Source organism: Gymnoscopelus braueri (assembly GCF_963280865.1).
Source record: "Gymnoscopelus braueri genome assembly, chromosome: 20".
NCBI lineage: Eukaryota > Metazoa > Chordata > Actinopteri > Myctophiformes > Myctophidae > Gymnoscopelus > Gymnoscopelus braueri.
The window spans coordinates 531,082-551,568 of NC_137622.1; the positions used below are offsets into that span (position 1 = coordinate 531,082).

Below are 20,487 nucleotides of genomic sequence, written 5' to 3' on the forward strand. Positions count from 1 at the left end.
CTTGTTATTTGTGTTTAGAACACTTGCCCAGAGCTAGTAACATTTATTTGCACTGTGATTAGTATTGTTTACTTGTTATTTGTGTTTAGAACACTTGCCCAGAGCTAGTAACATTTAATTGCACTGTGTTTAGTATTGCTTTTTTACGTTATTTTTAAAAAAATCATTTTTAAATAAGTTACAGGAGTGATATGAAATGTGAGCTTACCATAATCACAGTAATCCTTAATCATATTCCATCATATTCAAGGGCTTTTGCAGAGAAATGAGACAGACTCCAGTCACTTTCAAATTAGAGCACTGAGGGCAGGTGTGCAGGTCCAGCTGACGCTCGTTGACACTCGTTACTGTTATAGGCATGCTTCTGCACTGTCAAATAGGCCTACATCTAATCTAAGATTAGTGGGACTCATTCAAATGACAACCAGTGAGTCCCGGGACTCACTTTATTGAAGGTCTAACAACATCACTGTATTATATTAGATTTATTAGATATTATATTGATATTATAGACATTTTATTTTATTAGATGATGTTGTTACCTTACAATGAGTTGACTTTTGGTAAGAGAGCCTCACAAGTGTAGATACCACATGTCACAAATAAGTGACTGGCATTATGCCATCTAGGGACCTTAAGTAGAATCCTCAGGGCATCATTGTATGCCACCTTAAGCCTCCGCATACTACCCTTCTTGTATGTGCACCACAAGAAGGCTGTATACATGGGAGTGCAAAATGCTTTAAAAAGTGCACACTTGACAGGATCAGAACACACACTGAACCTGCAAAGCAGCATATTGGCCTGGGCATAAAGTATGCGGCACATATCTCTATCATCTTGGATATTGTCAGTAACAATGTGTCCCAGATACTTGATTTCCTGGCACACAGATAGATGCCTGTCACATAGGTAAAAGGCTAGGAAAGACGATTTCTTGTCCTCATGGCTTCTCATAATCATACTCTTTTTTGCATTATAATTTATGTCATGATCATTGGCATACTTTGAGCAAACTTTCAATAGCTGCTGTAACCCTCCACTGTAAGGACTTAGCACGACCAGGTCATCAGCGTACACCGTACATAAGCTGATTGATGATAGAGTTACCTATCAGACAGCCCATATTGCACTTGTTTAATTCAATGGATAGATCATTCATGTAAACGTTGAATAAAACGGTAGACAAAATCCTCCCTTGGCGTACACCATTGCTAACTGAGAAATGGGCAGATGTAACATTACCCCATTTGACCTGCATTTTCTGATTTGCATACCAAAACACCAGTATACGTACAATGTGTCTAGGTGTGCCTCTATCAAGCAGCTTGTGAAACATGTTTTAGTGGTTAATCCTGTCAAAAGCTTGAGACACATCAATGACAATGAAGCATGAAGACAGTGGAATTATGGCTACTGTAGCTGGCAATCAGTTCTTTAAGTGCAAAGATGCATAAGTCTGTGCCGTGTTTCTTTAAATCCAAACTGGTTATCTGCAGTCAGGACAAACATTTCAAGGCGCACACGCATGATTGTTTCCTAAACTTTGGAGAGGATGCTGGCCAGAGCGATAGGTCTATTGTTGTCAATGCTGTTGTTTAGTTTACCTGCCTTGTCTTTAAGGACAGCTACAAATTGTACCCATGACCCCATGACCCAACAGACCTGTAAAACACAAGGCCAGTAATGGGCAGATTTTATTGATTGCAAATTTGAGGTGTCCTGCTGTGATGTGATGCATGCCACATGCCTTGTTGTCAGGGGTCATCAATTTGTCCGTACACAATATGTCATGGTACTGATTTACTTTGACATTATGGCACATTAGGAGTCCACTAGTAGTGGTTCTCAAGCATCTAATTGTCAAAGACCCCCATAACTCTGAGGCCGCATACACACAGTTAAAACAAGCGCTTTATGGCTGCCTTATGCCTTACGTGAAGCATAAGGCCGTTTCAATTCATTCCCTATGGAAGTCACGTGGTTTGCTGTTTTATGCGTGCCTCACGGCTCTCTGGCTTTATCCCCCCTCCCATAAGGCAAGTCAGCCTTATCAAACCACGTGACTTCCATAGGGAATGAATTGAAACGGCCTTATGCTTCATGTAAGGCATAAGGCAGCCATAAAGCGCTTGTTTTAACTGTGTGTGGCGTAAGAGTGTACAAATGGAACCAAATGGACCCCATTTGTACACTCTTACAGACCTGTTATGGTCATTCAGGGTTAGCTCTTTATGTGTTTCTGGTAATATTATTGTCTGCTCAATGTCCATGGATTTTTTTTTATTTTGAATAAAATGTCCACCACAAGCCAGCATGGCGATGACCCCTGCTTGTTGTTGCACCCTCTATGTTAGTGGGTAGGGTCCGATGTTTTACTGTTGTTCATTACTTAGACCTCTTTCCAAAAATCATACAGGTCTTTGCTTTGTAGCTTACTAGACAAGTGAGTCTGCTCTCAGAGTGTCTTTTAACAGATCAAACAGCACATTTAAATTTTGCTTTGCTGTGAGTTTCTTCTCCTCAAACAATGAACCTTGTCTAGGCCTACCAGTTTAGTATTATCTATTTATTATTTATATTTTAGATCACTTACCAAGAGCTAGTAACAATTAATTGCACTGTGGTTTAAGTATGGTTTACTTATAATTCGTATTTTAGAACACTTTATATTGATCAGTAACGTCACTCTGGCTGGGCGTGCCTTAATGTGAGCATGCGCAGATTGCACACTGCACACATTTTGAAACAAGTTGCAATCAGCAGAGGAGCAGCACCTGGGTTGTAATTTGTTTGGAAGAAGGAAGCAACACGTTTTGTTTTCTACAATTCAAGACATTATTTCGTCGATAAGGTAAGTTATCTAGTGTGAATTTGTGTATCTGACTGCTGCCATTATGTTAGTGAACATTTGCCAAACGTTACGTCAATATTGATGACTGGTTTCGACTGGAAATGTTTTTTCCACCACATGAAAACTTAGCCTACTTAAACCTGAAATAGCGTTGGCACTTTCTCCATTACAACCAGTACATCTACATAAACGTTCAGATTTCAAATATAAAGTGCTGACCACACGGCCATGGATGGTACAATTTGAATCGAGTGGGTCTAAGTACCCGTATCTTCAGTTTTGTTCAATAAAAAGCATTTTAATCCGATCGCCGGCAATTTTCTCATAGAGAGATAATGTATCAGAGTGAAATACACCTCCCAACCGATAGGGTCGCGTAGTTGAAAGCATTTGATGACAATTCGGACAAAATGGCCACCAATCAGATTAAAATGCTTTTTATTTAACAATACGGATTATACGGGTACTTAAACCCGCTCGATTCAACTTGTTACATCCATGGCCGCGGGGTAAGCACTTTATATTTTATAATCTGTACGTTTATGAAGACGTATGCGTTTAGATGGAGAAAGTGCAAACACCAGGTTGAACCATGGCTAAGACATGGCGCTTCGGCGGACCTCGCACGTCCAACAAATATTGGAGTTGCAAGCTCTCAACGCGTCGCATCCACAACGCGTTGTGACCTTGTAGATCTGCCATTTTCGGCGTGCGACACGCCGTAGGGCGAGATATAAGTGAGGATTTGCATCCACTGTGTAGATGCGTCGCTAAACGAGGCTTGTTGTTGTTGGGGTTAAAACAGCGTTTGAAATGCAACTACACTAACGTTGGTGTAGGCTATCCTACACAAGATAACATGCCTTATAGACGCTTTGTGGACACATTTGAAATGGAAATCCATGTTATGTTGCAGGGTTGTGTTGGTGTGTAATTCATTGTTTCTTTAACCATTGGCATGGTGTTAATAGGTCAATAGTGTGGCAGAAATACCCTGTCTTCTGTGTATTTCGTGTAGACAATAAACAGAACAGTGGTTCTCCAACATTTTCATCTTAAGGCCCTCTAAATAGATATGTTTGGATACAGACCCCCATCTGAACCAGGGACCCCCGAAAGTTTGTGTTAGTGTTAATTTTCTTCCAAATAATTCCAAGATTTTTCAAAATTCCTCAAAAATGGCAGATCTACAAGCTCACAAGCTTGTAGGACAGTTATTTCTGAATATTAGGGTTAATGTGGTCAAACTGATTGTGATGCTATATTGTTTTTTTTGCTGGTGCCCCTCTGGAACCCCTTCATGGACCCTGGGGGTCCCTGGGCCCCACTTTGAGTACCACTGACATAGCAGACATGTTGTTTTTGCCACTATGTATTGTTGATGTACTTGCATTAGAACATGAGATATAGGTTGAATATCCATGTTGAATGTTTTCCATCATTATCTATTTCCCCCCCATGTTGAAAACAGGGTTAGGGTTAAAGGAGGAGTTCACCCCAAAAATGACTTATTTTCTATCAATTGCACACCCTATGAAGCCTTGAATCCATGGATTCTTTTTTGTTTTTGTCGTATTCCTAAGCTAATAATTTGATTCCCGTCTCCTACCGGCTAATGTATCCGGTAGGAGACACAAAGTAGATTATGTGTCTCCTACCGGAAATACACACGGTCATCAAATTATTGTCTTAGGAATGCCACAAAAACAAAAATAAATCCATGAAATCAAGGCTTCATGGGGTGTGTAATTGATAGAAAATAAGTAATTTTTTGGGTGAACTCCTTTAAGGCTATTGTTGTCAGCTCATGGTGCCTTGGGTTAAGCCTGTCACAATTATAATAATATAAATCGCACAAACTGTTGTCACACAATGGGTGTGTTTATCAAAGAGCACTACTGCTTGCATACTCTCTTATAAGCACAGACTCTTAGTGATTTTTTAAAATCTTCTAATTTTACAATTGTTTATATAATGTTTTGTGTGTAGACCCAATCCTTCGATCTAATCTCTCCACACCTGGTGTGGAGAATTTAGGGTGGGATTCCTCAAGAGGAAGAACTGCACACTTCAGGTGGGGGTTTCATTTAAAATAATGGTTAAATAATAAACAATAATTAACAGTAACTATGTTTCTTAGATGTTAGACTGTTTTCTACCCGAGGGCAGGACCTTGAAGCAGGTGCTGAGGTTATGAGTTGGGTCCCTCGGATTCTTTCCTGCTTTCTTCACTGTCCTCTGGTCATAGAGATGCTGAAGGGCAGAGCACTGCACCCCACAGAGCTTAGACCCTAAGGCGGTTACCCTCCGCACAACTTTGGGGTTTCACATAATGCTATCTGGGTGGTTTTCTATCAGCTGACATGAAAAGCATTCTTTGGCAGGGTCAGCCTGTGACAGAGCACTTGGTGTTCAGATAAAACTTGTATTCTCACCATGTGACATTGGTGTAAAATGACTCCTCTGTGTTTTGTATAGGTGCGCAGTTGGAGTCAGCCTGGGCCCTGAACAGGATCACCTCAGCTACCTTCCTGCCAACAGGCACTGCCCATCATCTGACTACAAGGACATCCAGGAACAGGTTGGCACCTTTTAACCCACGAGTTACAGAGCAACATGGGTTTAGTCGGGAATTAACAGTCCAATTGAACTATCAGGGCGATATATGAAAATATGCTTTAGAGGAATGTGACATTGTAACCATATAAGGAGATCCCAATGCAGCTAAAATTGGCTTACAGGAGGTCTGCCCGGGACCTCTCATGTAACCATGAATCAGCCATAACCATAACAAATTAGTCAGCTGCATACACCTCTAGTGTAATAGTGTCCATCACCTTACAGCCTGGGTTGTACTGCATACAGCACTAGTGCTGTATGCAGTACAACCCAGGATGTAAGGTGATGGACACTTTATTACACTAGAGGTGTATGCAGCTGACTAATTTGTTTGCCGATTCCATGATGACACATTTAGGTTAGACAACACTCCATAATTGGGGCGTAGCTGCATTGGGAACTCCTTATATGGTTATGGCTGATTCATGCTTACATGAGAGGTCCCGGGCGGACCTCCTGTAAGCCAATTTTAACCCATTCGATCCGGGGACGCATCTCTGTCATTTTAGATTTCTTTGGCTATTCAAAATTAGCAGATATACAAGCTCATAGCGCGGCACTCAGTGCCACGCTATGAGCCCGGTCTTAAAGGGTTAAGACAGCATGGGTAAATGTGGTTGCCTCATTGATCCATTTTTGACAAGATGTCCTGCGCTGGAAAATAGCAGACTGGGGCGACACGTTGTGAGCTTGTAGGTCTGCTGTTTTTCGACATGCGACACCGTTATGAGTATCACTATCGATCAGGCTTTAAGTGTTGGATGATAATTGCAAGTTTTTATTTTTCTTCAACTTGACAGATATTTGTAGAGTGATGCAATGAGCGGTTCGTTCAGTCCCACTGCGGCTAGTCCCAACCTGCCTCTGAGGAAGCCCTCCACCACCGCTCCAGTCACCCCGGTCTGCGGTTCGTTCAGTCCCACTGCGGCTAGTCCCAACCTGCCTCTGAGGAAGCCCTCCACCACCGCTCCAGTTACCCCGGTCTTTTCTAGAACAGGTATCTACAGCTGCATCTATCCATTATTTTCTTAGAGATTATTCTATTGATAACTTTTTGGATTCATCGAATAATTGAGGTGGTGATCATCCCGAGATCCCCATGATTGATTTTTTTTTACATTCACTTATACAGACCAGGGGTCACGCTAGGATTTTAATCTTCCGGTCCCAATGTCCGGAATGATTCAAATTTATCGGACATCTGATAAAAATAAAGGTCATCATTTTTTGTTATGCATTAATGACAAGCAGGTGCGTAAATACAGCCCATCACTTAGGCCTACAGCATGGATTGAGCTATTTGAACATGAACGAGTAATATACACATTTTATATAGCAGGGTCATCTTGCACAAATACATTAATTACCTACATTACCATTTGCGCATGCTGCGTGCATAATGGTTTCTCAATACTCAATTGCGTTTGAACACATTTTCTAATCAAAGGGCACTGCAAAAGAAAGGGCATTTCAGATGAATCCTCCATAACGTGGCTCAGCTGACCTGTTAAAGCAACAAATTATAGACCACTACTCACAGGTTATACTGTAATAAATGATAGACCACTACTCTCTTATGTATGTTTTACTATATGTCTCTCAGGACCTGTTGGTCTTCCTCCCAGAGCCCTGCTGGGAAATGGTCTCAATGACCCCAAAGGAGGAGCCCTGCTGTCTGCCACCGGAGAGCCAAAGTATGAACTCGCATCAAAATCACATTATCAAACTCACACGTTATCAAACTTTGTCATGTCAGGGACCCCCAAATGTACTATATGTATTTGGCCCCGTCTGAAAATATATATTGTGCCAGGGACCTCCAGAAGAGAAGTCATTTCTCTGATGAGAGCATCTTATATAAGATTATCCTGCAGTGTGTGATGCTACCAGATTTAAAAACCGTTAAAGTACCAAAAGTATGTACGCTGTGGGCGCTGGGGGGTGTGTTCTCCTCCGCGTCATCAGTGCCCATACCCTGGGTGGGGTTGGTGAAAGGGCCTTTCTGTGTGGAGTTTGCATGTTCTCCCCGTGTTCCCTAGGGTAGGTACCCTCACAAAAACATGCAGTAATCCTGGTCAGTATACTGCATTTACGTGCGTACGAGTTGTGCACCAGTGGGGCAGGGTCTCTCACAGTCACACAGCTGTCTGAGCTGAATGATGTTTTCCCCTTATCCTCCTATCAAGTGAAAGGAAATGTGTATGTGACACTAAAGCGTTACATATCATGTTGAATGAGTATATGGAAAGGACACTAAATATATGTTTATTCACTCTGTAGGACCATGGACACCTATAAATTGAGAATCATCATAAATGAACATGACATAAGGAAAGTGACACTGAATAGAAAACCAGAAACGCTTGAAGAGCTGAAGATAAAAGTAACAGAAAAATGCCAGCTGCAGGATGACTTCAAACTTCAGTACGAAGACACTGAATTCCATAATTCCCCCTTCAGCAACCTTGATGACATAGAAGACCTGCCAGATGGAAAAGCTACTGTGAAGGTCATTCCATTGACACTGAACCTGGTGCCCATTGTTGACACTCAACCTGGTGCCTCAGGAGATATCGAGATTCCGTCCACTTCATCCGTTGTTGAGATTCCCTCCACATCATCTTCAGCAACAACAAGACAAGATCATTGGCCAGATGTTTTTGACATTCCAATGTTCCCAGTTGAGGTGGAACACCAACTAAGACTTGCTAATGCTGTGTATCTAAAAGACCAAAAATGCCTCAATCCAAGCTGGCAAATGAAGTATGAAATAAAGAAAAAGCTTTCTGAAGAGATGTTCAAATATTTGGCGTATCCAAAAGAACACCATGTCCATGCTGTGGCTTTAGCTCTCATACGCAAGCATCCCTGCCTGACAGAACCAGGCTCCACAGATGGATGTTCTTCCTGGACAACTAATTTGTACTACAAAATGGGAAACTACCGCAATAAACTGAGAAAATCAGGGTGTTTTTTGGAGGTTGCTATAAATGGAGGGAGAAGAGGTGCCACTGCAGCAAGAGGCCTCAAAAGACCGAAAAGGAATGAGGCAAATTACCTACCGGATCTCCCTGACGGGAAGGATGAAGCTACGCTAGAGCAGCAGAGAGAGCACCTAGTGGAAGAAATGAAAAAACGGAACCCCAGTGCAAGTGGCATTGCTGTAATGATGGACCAGACCTTTGCACTGCGTAGACGGGAGATTGTGGTGGACGAACCTCCAGTGACAACGATGAAGGAGCGGTGGCCAGCTCTTTTTAGAGAGAGACAAGTAAGTACTGTTATTCATAGGCTTTTTGGTTATACCCTATAATAACATGCATGTAATGTTAGGCTTGCACCATACACACTTTCAAATGTATTTAGTCACTGTATTTTGTTCTGTGGTTTGTTGTGTTGTAGGTTTATGCTGAGTTTAACAGGATCACCACCACTCACCTAGAGACGGACTTCTTTGATGCTCTGGATCGTTACACACCACAATTGGTCACTATCTTAAAGTCCAAGAAAGGTGCCATTAGAGAGAAATTGTCCGGAATTGTGCAGAAAATTGATGGGGTAAGTCTACAACATGCTGCTTATATTTGTATTTATCATGACCCAGTTTATGTACAACCTATAACCCCAAATAGTACTTGTATAGCTTCCTGGCTGTATGAGTGTTTTAGTGTTGGCGATTTATAATACATCAAGTGTTGTGATATTGCTAACTATTGATAACTAAATGCTGTGGATTGTACTATTTAAATCACACCTCCAATCAGTAACTGTTCTATGCACTATAAAGCATAAATTGTGGTGACATGTGTCTCATGCTGTAACTGTACTGTAACTTTTGAGGGTCAGATTTATTTTTAACTTATTTGTTCATTATCCACTTAGAAACCAGACGTGACAGCGCTGCGTACACTTGTTCTCCGAGGCCTCCCTCTTCTGCTTGGAGAGGACCCCAGCAGTTTCTACAACACTGCCTTGGTAAGTTACATCTTAAAGGTCCAGTGAAATTACATTTTCGTTAATTTTATTTTGAAGTTTCAGTCTGAAACGGCCTCGCAACCAATCGGAAGGTTCCATCCCTTCAGGCTATAGCACAGTGGAATCTCACTCACACGTGTGCAGTGTTGGTTTTTATAGCCTGCAAGTGCACGCTGCTCAAGGGAGAGAGAGATGGCCACTATGCAGAATGTTTGTTACCAAGTTGCTTATTTCTAACCTAAAATATTTTCATAGATGACACATTTTACTGTGCTGATTAAGTTTACAGTGAGTAATACACGTCAAAAAACAGTAGGCCTACCAATGTTGATAAAACTTCTAAATGCAGATGTGTGTGAAGTGATCTACATTTCCCTGTTGTAATGTTTTTGTTTGATTCTATACAGGATTGTGACATTGAAGACGCCTGGACAGAGGTATCGGTCGGTTTGCTGACTGTGAGCAGTGAAGATTCACCTCCCTCAGATGGTATCGACCTTAAGCCAGTGTCAACAGCCGTCATCCTCGAAGGAGGTATTGTCATGGATAGTCTCCAGAACCTCCCTCAAGCACTGTGCCTGCTGTTTGGCCTGACATATGCACTAAATTTGAACTACCCTAATGATATGAAGAACACTTTGAACTTCATTCAAAGAGTGATGCTTGGCTTGGGAAAGGAAAAACTACCCCCCAAACTGCAAAGTCTTAAAAACCTCCTGTCATTTTAGAAAGATTGTATATGGGTCACTGGTAGGCAGGTTGTCCTCAGCCCTCCTTTGAGACAGTAGACTAAAATGCATGCATTTTATTTTTCTCATGCATGTTAGTAGTGATAGGAGTTCTAAATGAAGCCACTTTTATTCCTTTTAAGTACTTTAGAGCTGCAAATTCTCAAGACTTTGAATGTAATACCATTAAGTAAAAGTAAGGCACTTTTTTGAAATTGCCAAGTGTTCACATGTTCATGTGTGAAATAATGTTCTCTTTCAAACTGTTATGGGGCTGTCCACACTAAGCATAGCACTTTTGTCAATCATATCGTTGTAGAATTATTTAGTTTAAATACAGTGCAGACATGATCATTTCAGTTGGCAGTTGTTCATGTCTTCCAGAGTTCCACACTCATATTGTCATCATCAACACAGATACTGTTCGTCTTTAGTTGTGTTGAACAGGAGGAGAAGGATGGAGGGGCTACTAGGCTACAATTGCAGTAGCAACACAGAAATGTGTGAGGAATTAATTGGCATAATGACTTTGTGGACGAAAAGAGGTTCACAATCATTGGCTACTCTAAATTCTATAAAATAAAATAAATTAAAAATGTGTATATATAGTGCTTGGTGTGGATGGCCCGTTAGGCTTTATTAATTAAGCCATTTGTATTACTAGAGCACTTGTCAGTTTGTCAGATTAAAGGTATAGTTCACCCCAAAAATGTGTTTTTCCTATTGATTAGTCACCCTATGGAGACTTGAATTTTTTTGTCTCATTCCTAAGCCAATAATTCGATGACCAGCGGACCTGTAGGCAGCGGTTTCGGTAGGAGATGCAAAGGAGACTCTTTGTGTCTCCTACCGGACATCAAATTATTGGCTTAGGAATGCGACAAAAAATAGCACGAATTCAAGTCTCCATGGGGTGACTAATCGATAGAAAATTTTCATTTTGGGGTGAACTATCCCTTTAAAGGTCGGGATTTGATTTTTGATTTCCACAATTGTCAGCTTTTATTTAGAAATTGTAAAAAAAAAAATATGTTAGTGATAGGAGTTCTGAACAAAGCCACTTTTATTCCTTTTAAGCACTCTTGAGCTGCAAATTATTAAGACTTTGAATGTAATAGAATTGTTAAGTAAAACTTTTTTGAAATTGCCAGGTGTATGTTCATGTGTGAAAGAATGTAATCTTTCAGACTGTAATGGGGCTGTCCACACTCAGCATAACACTTTTGTCAATATCGTTGTAGAACTATCTTAAGTTGTGTTGAGAAGGATGGAGGGGCTACTAGGCTACAATTGTAGTAGCAACACAGAAATGTGAGGAATTAATTGGCATAATCACGTTGTGGATGAAAAGAGGTACACAATCATTGGCTACTCTAAAATGTTATTAAAGAAAATCATAGAAAATATTTTATAGTTTTATATATAACGCATGTGTGGATGGCCCGTTAGGCTTTATTAATTAAGCCATTCCTACCTGTCAGTGTGTTTTGTCAGACCGTTGGTTTAGTCTGCAAAGTTAGTACAGCATTAAATGTTCAGATTTATGTTAAAGGCTTTGATTTTTTATTTCCAGACATTTTTTATTTTTATTTACAAGTTTTATTTCTGATTTGTTATAGGCCAGGATATGATTTGTGTTTCTGAATTATATTATGTTTTATACAATTTATTTCTGTAAAATGCCTTTACTGTACATTTTAAATTGGATGCTGCTGTTTGAGCTCATGTGACAAATTGTTGATTGTTCATATTATTGTCAAGGAATAAACCTACGGTATTCCAAATGTGTTGTCTGTCTAAATGGGATCATGCAAACTTTTAATTTTCATTAATGTAATGGATGAGTAAATGATCAAGGGAACTTTACTAAATAATGATCAAGTGAACTTTACTTAATAATGATCAAGTAACCTTTACCACATAAATGATCAAGTAACCTTTACTAAATAATGATCAAGTAACCTTTACCAAGTCAATGATCAAGTAACCTTGACTAGTAAATGATCAAGTAACCTTTACCAGTAAATGATCAAGTAACCTTGACTAGTAAATGATCAAGTAACCTTTACCAGTAAATGATCAAGTAACCTTTACCAAGTCAATGATCAAGTAAACTTTACCAGTAAATGATCAAGTAACCTTGACTAATAAATGATCAAGTAACCTTTACCAAGTAAATAATCAAGTAACCTTTACCAGTAAATGATCAAGTAACCTTGACTAATAAATGATCAAGTAACCTTTACCAAGTAAATAATCAAGTAACCTTTACCAGTAAATGATCAAGTAACCTTTACCAAGTCAATGATCAAGTAACCTTTACCAGTAAATGATCAAGTAACCTTGACTAGTAAATGATCAAGTAAACTTGACTAGCTGGAACCGATTTCCCAACTTTTTTCTAGTAAGGTTAACTTATTGGATTTTACAGTGCTGTAAAGGCATCCTCTCTCTCACTCTCTCCCACCCATGTTGCATAAGTTTCTATTTCTGTCTCACAGACAGTACTGTAACCATTAGGTCCCCCCCCCCACCCCTTTTTTACAGTAGCCTAAACTTTCCGCACGGTTCCCAATGATCTCCAGCACAGCAGCCACACAGAGGCTGTTCTGTTAAATGATTGGCTGCTTCTCACCCGCTCATTCATTCCGTTACTTGATGCTACGTGACGGCCGACCCGACCTGTCAACTTCAAAGCCCCGTGTGACTTCAGACAGAGCAGATCTGTGTTCTATTTAGAGCCATTTTTACATTTATTTCTTCAACAATGTCCACGGAGAAAATTGCAGGTGAGTCCTAGGCTATATAGTTCTATTTGAGTTTGATCTCACTACAATTGTATTAGCCTGCTGAGTTTGTTTGAGCCTGGAACTTTTAGAGCGTGTATAGCTATAGGAATGAGTTTATTTTCGTGTCAGTTTGTGGTAGATCGCATTGATCAAAGGGATTAAAGAGTTAGATCGTTTCAAACTGCCTATATAGGCTACAGCAGCTTCATTTACCCAAAGTTAGGCTATTTCTCGAATACTATAATTCAACTAGACACCATATATTTTCCGTTTGTTGATAGATCAGCCGTTTTGAGAATAGATATAGGCTATATCTGATAAATAAATAAATTCAACTATTATTGGATCACACACTGCTGTGCGTGTCACTGTTCCAGCAGGCTACATAATATTGATTGGCTCATATTCCAGTGGTGTTGTGGAAGTATTCAGATATATATATATATTTTTTTTACTTTAAGTAATAAAAGTAGCAATATACTAGCTACTCCATTACAAGTAAAATGGCCGTATTAAAAATTGTATTTTAGTAAAAGTATTGGCATGAAAATATAGCCTACTTAAAGTAGGCTACCAAAAGTAAAAGTAGCCTTCTCATGATGCATGATGTTTTGTTTTTTTCAACAGCCAAAGTATTAAAGAAATAAGAACATAATATTATTTTCTTGTTTTTAGGTACCTGTAGGTAGATATTATATCTACAAAGTAACTTGTAATTAAAGTTTTCCACTAACTAGTTTAGTTTTCAAATAATGGTAGGCTACAATATTTGCCTCTGAGAAATACCTTCATACTACAGTGTCACACAAAAGTATAGCAGATCTTTTGCTATTTTTGCTATGTTTTTTGTTTAATCCGGGAATGAATCTCTGTCATTTTAGATGTCTTTTAAAAAATAGCAGATTTACAAGCACATAGGCACACTTTTGAAAAATCTTGAAAATGTCGGCAAATCTAATATATATTTTCAAAGCAAATTTGTAACTCAAATCTTTGCTTCTGGGGGTCCCTAGAACAAAATATTTTGAGATGGGGGTCCGTGGCCAAATACATATAATTTTGGGTGGTCCTTGACAGGTCCTTGAAGTATGAGAACCACTGATATTATAGCAAACTTTTTTGGGGGGGATTTAGAAGACCCCAGAAGCAAATATTTGAGTTACAAAATGTTCGCTTCAAACATATATATTCAAAGATTTGCACACATTTTCATGAATTTTCATAAAATAGCAGATCTACAAGCTCACATGAGCACATGACACACAGATGCGCTATGACACACAGATGCGTTCCCGGTCTTAATGGGTTAAAAGAGTTTCCGCCTGACAGAGACATATATGTCCAAAGTATGTATACTTTGTTGGCAAGGGCAGCTTGGTGTAATGATTGGTGGAAGTACTTTCCACCACCGTCATTGATCGGGCTGAGGAGAACCGCTCCACCATATCAGTCCGTCAGTTATTTCAGATGTTTTCCTCCTCTGAATCTTGCAAACACTGTGGTGTCAGATTTGGACCTGGAACTGGGGGAGCTGCTGCAGGAGTTCCAGGATGTGGTGGAGGAGCTGAAGGCGCCACCCTCCTCCCAGGGCAACCATCACACGTACCAGCGTCTGCTGAAGGACGCCAAGAGTCGCACCGGCCTAGGAGGAGGAGGAGGGGATGACAGTGGAGTTGAAGACTCCGATTACAGTGAGTAACTAATAATAATTATCATTATTATCATAATTAATAATGAGGCAAATGCCCAATCCTTCTGTGATTAAGATACCGGCTAAACCAGACCTGTTAAAAAATTAATCGTGCATTTGGCCATGAAAATATTTTGTGGCATACAATATTTGTGTTGTTAAAATCATTCATTATTTTTTTCAGATTTGTTTTTCAAGTTAAAAAATTATAGCAGATTTACAAGCTCACAATGCGATGTGTTGCGAGGCTATTTTCAAGTGGCCGATTTAGGCCTATATATGGTTAATATGGTTAAGCTGAGTTTGATGCTATATTAGATAATTTTGCTGGGGACCCCCTCGAACCCCCTCAAGGACCCCTGGGGGTCCCCTGACCCCACTTTGAGAACCACTGGGCTAAACTACAATGAGGAGAGTAGGGGACACGCTGTAATGTGCGTCATTTGCCCATGAGTCAGACGTGACGCCATTGACATTAATTCTGGGGAACATGAAATGAGTCCAAAAACGGGACACATTTATCAGAATTATCTGTTCGCCGGCAACAATGGCTTTGGCACACTATAGGCTACAATGAACTGTAATTATTGCATTGACTGTATAGCCTATCTTTTAGTTTGTCTCTAGTTATGAGATAAGTGTTTTGTGTGTAGCTGCCATGAAACCCCACCCCACTACATTTCATCATGCAAGCTCAGCGTCAGTAAATCGCACGCTTAGAGCTCGTCACCGGTGAACCATTGTTTTCATTTAATCGCGTACAATTATGGGAAACCCCTGGACTACAGAAGATTATTGCTTTTATCATTTCTGTGGTCGTCTGACCTCCTCTCTTTTTGTCTTTAATGTTTCCTCCTACCCCCCTCCCCCTCTCTCTCTCTCTCGTATTCCTGTCTGTTTGTATGTCTGTCTGTCAATTCAACCAGTTAATTAAATTCAATGGAGCTTTATTGGCATAAGAAAACATAGGTTTACATTGTCAATGCAAGTGTCAGAAACATACATATAATGTCTGTCTCTGTCTCTCCCCCCTAGGCAGTGAGGCTTCTTTGGGTAACAGCCTGAATGCCAGTGAGGAGGAGCTCCACACAGCAGGCATAACGCTGGCACCAAAAGGTATAACAGGCCACTGGTTGTCTTCAGTGATGGCTATCTGACAGTGTGTCCATGCTCACTGTTATGCACACAAACAGCCTGGACATTAGCTTGGGGATTGTCTGTGTCTTTACACAACAATGCTTAATAGCATCTCCAACTGTTAAAGGTCTCTGCAGGAAAGCCTTGCAGGAGCTGGGACGGGTGGGATTAACTCCGGTGTGTGTGTGTGTGTGTGTGTGTGTGTGTTGGCAGATGATAAATCTCAATAGATGAAAACATTAGGAAGGTGATTAGGGGGTGCCAGCCTGTCTGTGTTGATCAGCACGGACTTTATATAATCACTGTTGGGTTAAATATTCATAATATTTGTAATATATTCATAGTATTTACCATTGTTTAAATATTTATAAAGCCCACACAGACAGACTTAACCACTTTCAACCTGGCATGTTATTTTAGGCAAACATTTTCCCCCACATTTTCAGAAAAAAAAAAAAAAAGCAGATATACAAGCTCACAATGCATGCAATGTGTTGTGAGCTTGTAGATCACCAATGCTGATACTTTTGCGTGACATTGTAATATGATGAAGTGTAGAATATGGCATTGATCCATGGGAAAAAAGAAATAAAAATGAGATTCTGCCTAACACGATACAGAAAAATACTGCTGAGTGGTTGCATCAAGCTGTAGACACCCCTCCCCCCACCCCAGTTTGAGAGGTTTCATCAGGTTTTATGCGGACATTCATTTTATTCCATTATGAAAGCATTTTGGGGTCTTATGCAACTCTGAGAGTTACTTTAGCTCACCGCTTTTGGTCCAAAGGAAATACCACTGAACTTAGCTGAGTTTCTCCACAGAAATGTTCCATTCTGTTTTTTTTCTTTTCTCTCTCTGGTTTCTAACATTCTATCCTCTCTTCCTTCAGCTAAGCTGGGAGACACGAGGGAACTTGAGAGTTTCATTGACAGTCTGGACCGGGAACTCGCTGGTACGTATTTGAAAGAATGACGCCACTATCACTCCACGTTCCATTTATTCCTTTAGTTCAGTGGTTCTCAAAGTGGGGTCCGGGGACCAGAGGGAACAGCTTTACTTCTATTTCACCGGCTAGAAGGGAGACTGTATATGTACTGTTATTTCCTTATCTATAGACAGTTGTAGAATTCTTTACTAAATCTAACCCCCTCCCTAAAAGAAATGAAGAAAAAAACTATTCTCTTATGAGGGCTCCCGGCTCAAAATATTTTCAAAGGGGAGTCTGTGGCCTATTTGTATTAATGTGGGGGTCCTTGACATAAAAATGTTTGAGAACCATTTCTTTAGTTAAACACTTAAGCCTATTGTTGTACAAGAAATAGCAAAAATAGCTGTGATGTGTCGTGAGCTTGTAGATTACTTGTAGAGATATTTCTGAACATCTTTGAATTTTTCTAAAAAGGTTTGCCAATAATGACATGCCGAACACTAGGTTGAAGTGGTTGAAGGACTTTACCGGTCAATGTTTACTATATCATACATAAACATAATTTAGATCCTTGTGCCACTGATCGTTCATTTTCAGAGGTCTTCATGGTTGTCGTTAATTTGTTTACATTTTATCCAAAGTTATTAAAACACTATTGAACTTACCAGAGTAATTGAGTCAATACTCCCAAATCAAGCTTTACTGCTGGGACGATTTGCGGTTAGATTTGGTCAAATCAATCCACGCTTTAAAATGCATTAAAATGCAATGATAATATAACTTTGACGAAAACAACCGTATAATGGTTTAATTGATTCTCATGTCGGACTAAAATGAACGGAAATGATTAATCGACAACCAAACAAACTATGGTATGCTTTGCTAATGTAAAGAAAGATAATGTCTGCATACAGTATAATGCCGTCATTTATTAATCAAACAATGTTTGTTTGTTTGAATAATAAAGCGTGAGCCAGGATTAACATTATATTGTTTGAGTTTTTGTTGTCCAGCACCAGTTACTGTATATCAGTAATTAATGTGGATGTTCATAATCCTACCTATCTTTATGCTTTGTAAATATTCAGCAGAATGTTAACTACTTTAAACTTTAATCGTCTCTGTCGGGTGGAAACCTCATATGTCCAAAACTGTTACTTTTGAGGATAAACATTAAAAAACAGCAAAAGTAGCAGATCTACAAGCTCAAAACGTGTCGCTTCGCGCCGCGTTTCGAGCTTGCGGATCTGGTACTTTTGCTGTTTTTGTGTGACGTTGCAGTATAATCAAGTAGTAGTAGTAATTGTTCATTTACGAACAAAATATGAAGATAAGAGGTTTCTGCCTGACAGCAACAATATGAGTCTTAAGTGGATACACTAAGTATACGGTGGCGAGTGGTACTCAATAAACCACACAGTGGGCTGCAGAGGAGTATGTAAGGGTGGCTTAGGATATGACAGATCATATGTTCATTACCTATAGAGATACAGACCCGCCCCCCATATAGTCCCTTATCTCAGAGCACCCTCTCCTCCTGTGTAAATGCCACGTCTGGGGACTCAGGTGGGTTATCTGCAAAGCCCTCAGTGATAATGGTCCTCCAGACTACATGAGCACCATGTTTCCTGCTATCAGCACTAAGGCAGTAGTGTTTCAGTGCATCACATACAGTACACACACACACACACACACACACGCACGCACACGCACACGCACGTACACACACACACACACACACACACACACACACACACACACACACACACACACACACACACACACACACACACACACACACACACACACACACACACACACACACACACACACACACACACACACACACACACACCATCCATCCGCCCCCAGCTCTCCAGTTCTGTTACTGGGTGGTGTGTGTTTGTGTTGGAAGTAGGTGTGTAACGATTTATCGTAAATAGATTAAAATCGATTCAAACTGGTGACAATTTAAATCTAGTTTTCAATACAGTAGCAAATTTCATCATTTGCTACTGTATTGAAAAGAGGATTAGAGAAAACACTATTGTAAAAAATAAAAGAGAAGAAAATACTGGATTTGTGTAAGAGACTTTGTCTGGAAACTAATTTTGTGTTTAAAAATCATGAAAAATCGCATCGTGAACCTGGTATCGTGAATCGAATCGTGAGTTGAGTGAATCGTTCCATGCCTAGTTGGGAGGTTAGATTTTTTATATACACAGTATATGTACACACGCATCTGTGTCACTTAAGATTTCTTTGGCTATTAAAAAATAGCAGATATACAAGCTCATAGCGCGGCACTCGGTGCCGCGCTATGAGCTTGTAGATCTGCAATTTATTTTAAATATAGATTTTTTTTTTTGATTTGTTAGGATTTAGGAAACATTTTTAAGAATCGCCTCAGGTCTTAATGGGTTAGTGCTAGCATGTTTGTATGAGTGCATGCATGATGTGTGTGTGTGTAGACAGTGTGACTGACTGTATGCATTGTGTGTATTCTTGCTCCTGAACAGAGATGTGAGCAGAGACGGAGTGAAGAGCCGCCGCTCAGAGCAGCAGGAGAGAGGAGAGAGGAGGCCAGAGGCGACAGGGCTGAACGCTTCACATCTGAACCACAGCAAACGCTCCCCCTGCTCTCTCCTGTCCGCTCTGCTCCGCCACGAGGGAAAAGGTTAACATCAGGAATTAAAAGGGCATTCTGTTCTCTACCGACGGTGGAATAACAGCAGTGCCCTCTGCAACACACTGCAGACACTCAGAAACACAGCGGCCCGCAGCGGTCGGACCAGATGTGTGACATATTGAAGAACCCAGACCACATAGCCCTCCATCTGTCAGGCTGCGCCATAGAACACCGTCTAGAGGTTTGGGGGGCTTGTTTCTGTTCATTAGAACATTCGCTCAATACAACACCACCAGTTATGAGCCCTAAAATACTCTTATGTTCTGTTCATATATATCATTTTCTTTAGGAAGATTTTAATTGGCTCATTTTATTCAAGTTATGGTTAATTGCCACAGAGCAAATCTCACAATTGAATTTTATGCATTCAGATCAAATGACATTTACATTCCAGACAAACCGTATGAAATGTACAGTTATTGTTAATATTCTTGTTTAATATTGTAAAGTTTTGTATAGCTGCACATGAGAAGACTTAGTATTTTAGTTTTTTTTTACTAAGCATTGATATTGTACAGAGGAGTTCACATATCAATAAAGTGTTCTTTTTTAGTTTAATTATGTTTGGCGTCATATGTTTTGCTTAGTAAGATTTTACATGCTACACATCGGGCTTCACTGATTATCCTTCATGCTACTATATTTGGTGTATCCCGGGGTTGTCAGTTTTGATAATAAGCATTTCACTTTTCTTGAAATACTCCTTAACCCATTAAAACCGGGAACGCATCTGTGTAACCACTTTAACCATTATTTTATACTTTGGCTATTCAAAAATAGCAGATCTACAAGCTCATAGCGCGGCACCGAGTGCCGCGCTATGAGCTTGTAGCTCTGCTATTTTTGAAAAATCGTGAACATTTTGTGTAAATCTTTGAATATATATATATTTTTTAAAGCGAACATTTTTTACTCAAATCTTTGCTTCTGGGGGGTCACTGGAACAACATGTTTTGAGATGGGGGTCCGTGGCCAAATACATATCATTTTGGGGGTCCTTGAGTTTGAGAACCACTGATTATAGCAACATATGCTTTTTTTTTAAACAGAAGATTTAGAAGACATTTGTAGAATC

At 39.9% G+C, this 20,487-nt stretch overlaps 2 protein-coding genes across 2 annotated transcripts; both read left to right on the forward strand.

Moving 5' to 3' along the window:
* Window positions 1-6,292: 6,292 nt before the first annotated feature.
* On the forward strand, window positions 6,293-8,734 carry LOC308075855 (uncharacterized protein; the record flags this gene model as incomplete). Its single annotated transcript, XM_080415833.1, has 4 exons — window positions 6,293-6,470; window positions 7,077-7,167; window positions 7,754-8,099; window positions 8,669-8,734. The coding sequence occupies 4 exons, from the start codon at window positions 6,293-6,295 to the stop codon at window positions 8,732-8,734; spliced, it is 681 nt and encodes a 226-aa protein (XP_080271959.1).
* A 4,054-nt stretch (window positions 8,735-12,788) lies between these two features.
* LOC308075922 (regulator of cell cycle RGCC) lies at window positions 12,789-19,970 on the forward strand. Its single transcript, XM_080415921.1, has 5 exons — window positions 12,789-12,965; window positions 14,474-14,656; window positions 15,691-15,771; window positions 16,685-16,747; window positions 19,243-19,970. Exons 1-5 carry the CDS (start codon window positions 12,944-12,946, stop codon window positions 19,248-19,250), a joined length of 357 nt encoding a protein of 118 aa, XP_080272047.1. The 5' UTR covers window positions 12,789-12,943; the 3' UTR covers window positions 19,251-19,970.
* The last annotated feature ends 517 nt before the right edge of the window (window positions 19,971-20,487 follow it).

Coding starts and splice junctions, on each gene's coding strand:
- LOC308075922 (XM_080415921.1), top strand. CDS start 12,944: ATGTCCACGGAGAAAATTGCAG. Junction 12,966..14,473: donor GTCCACGGAGAAAATTGCAG/GTGAGTCCTAGG, acceptor CTGTGGTGTCAG/ATTTGGACCTGGAACTGGGG. Junction 14,657..15,690: donor AGTTGAAGACTCCGATTACA/GTGAGTAACTAA, acceptor TCTCCCCCCTAG/GCAGTGAGGCTTCTTTGGGT.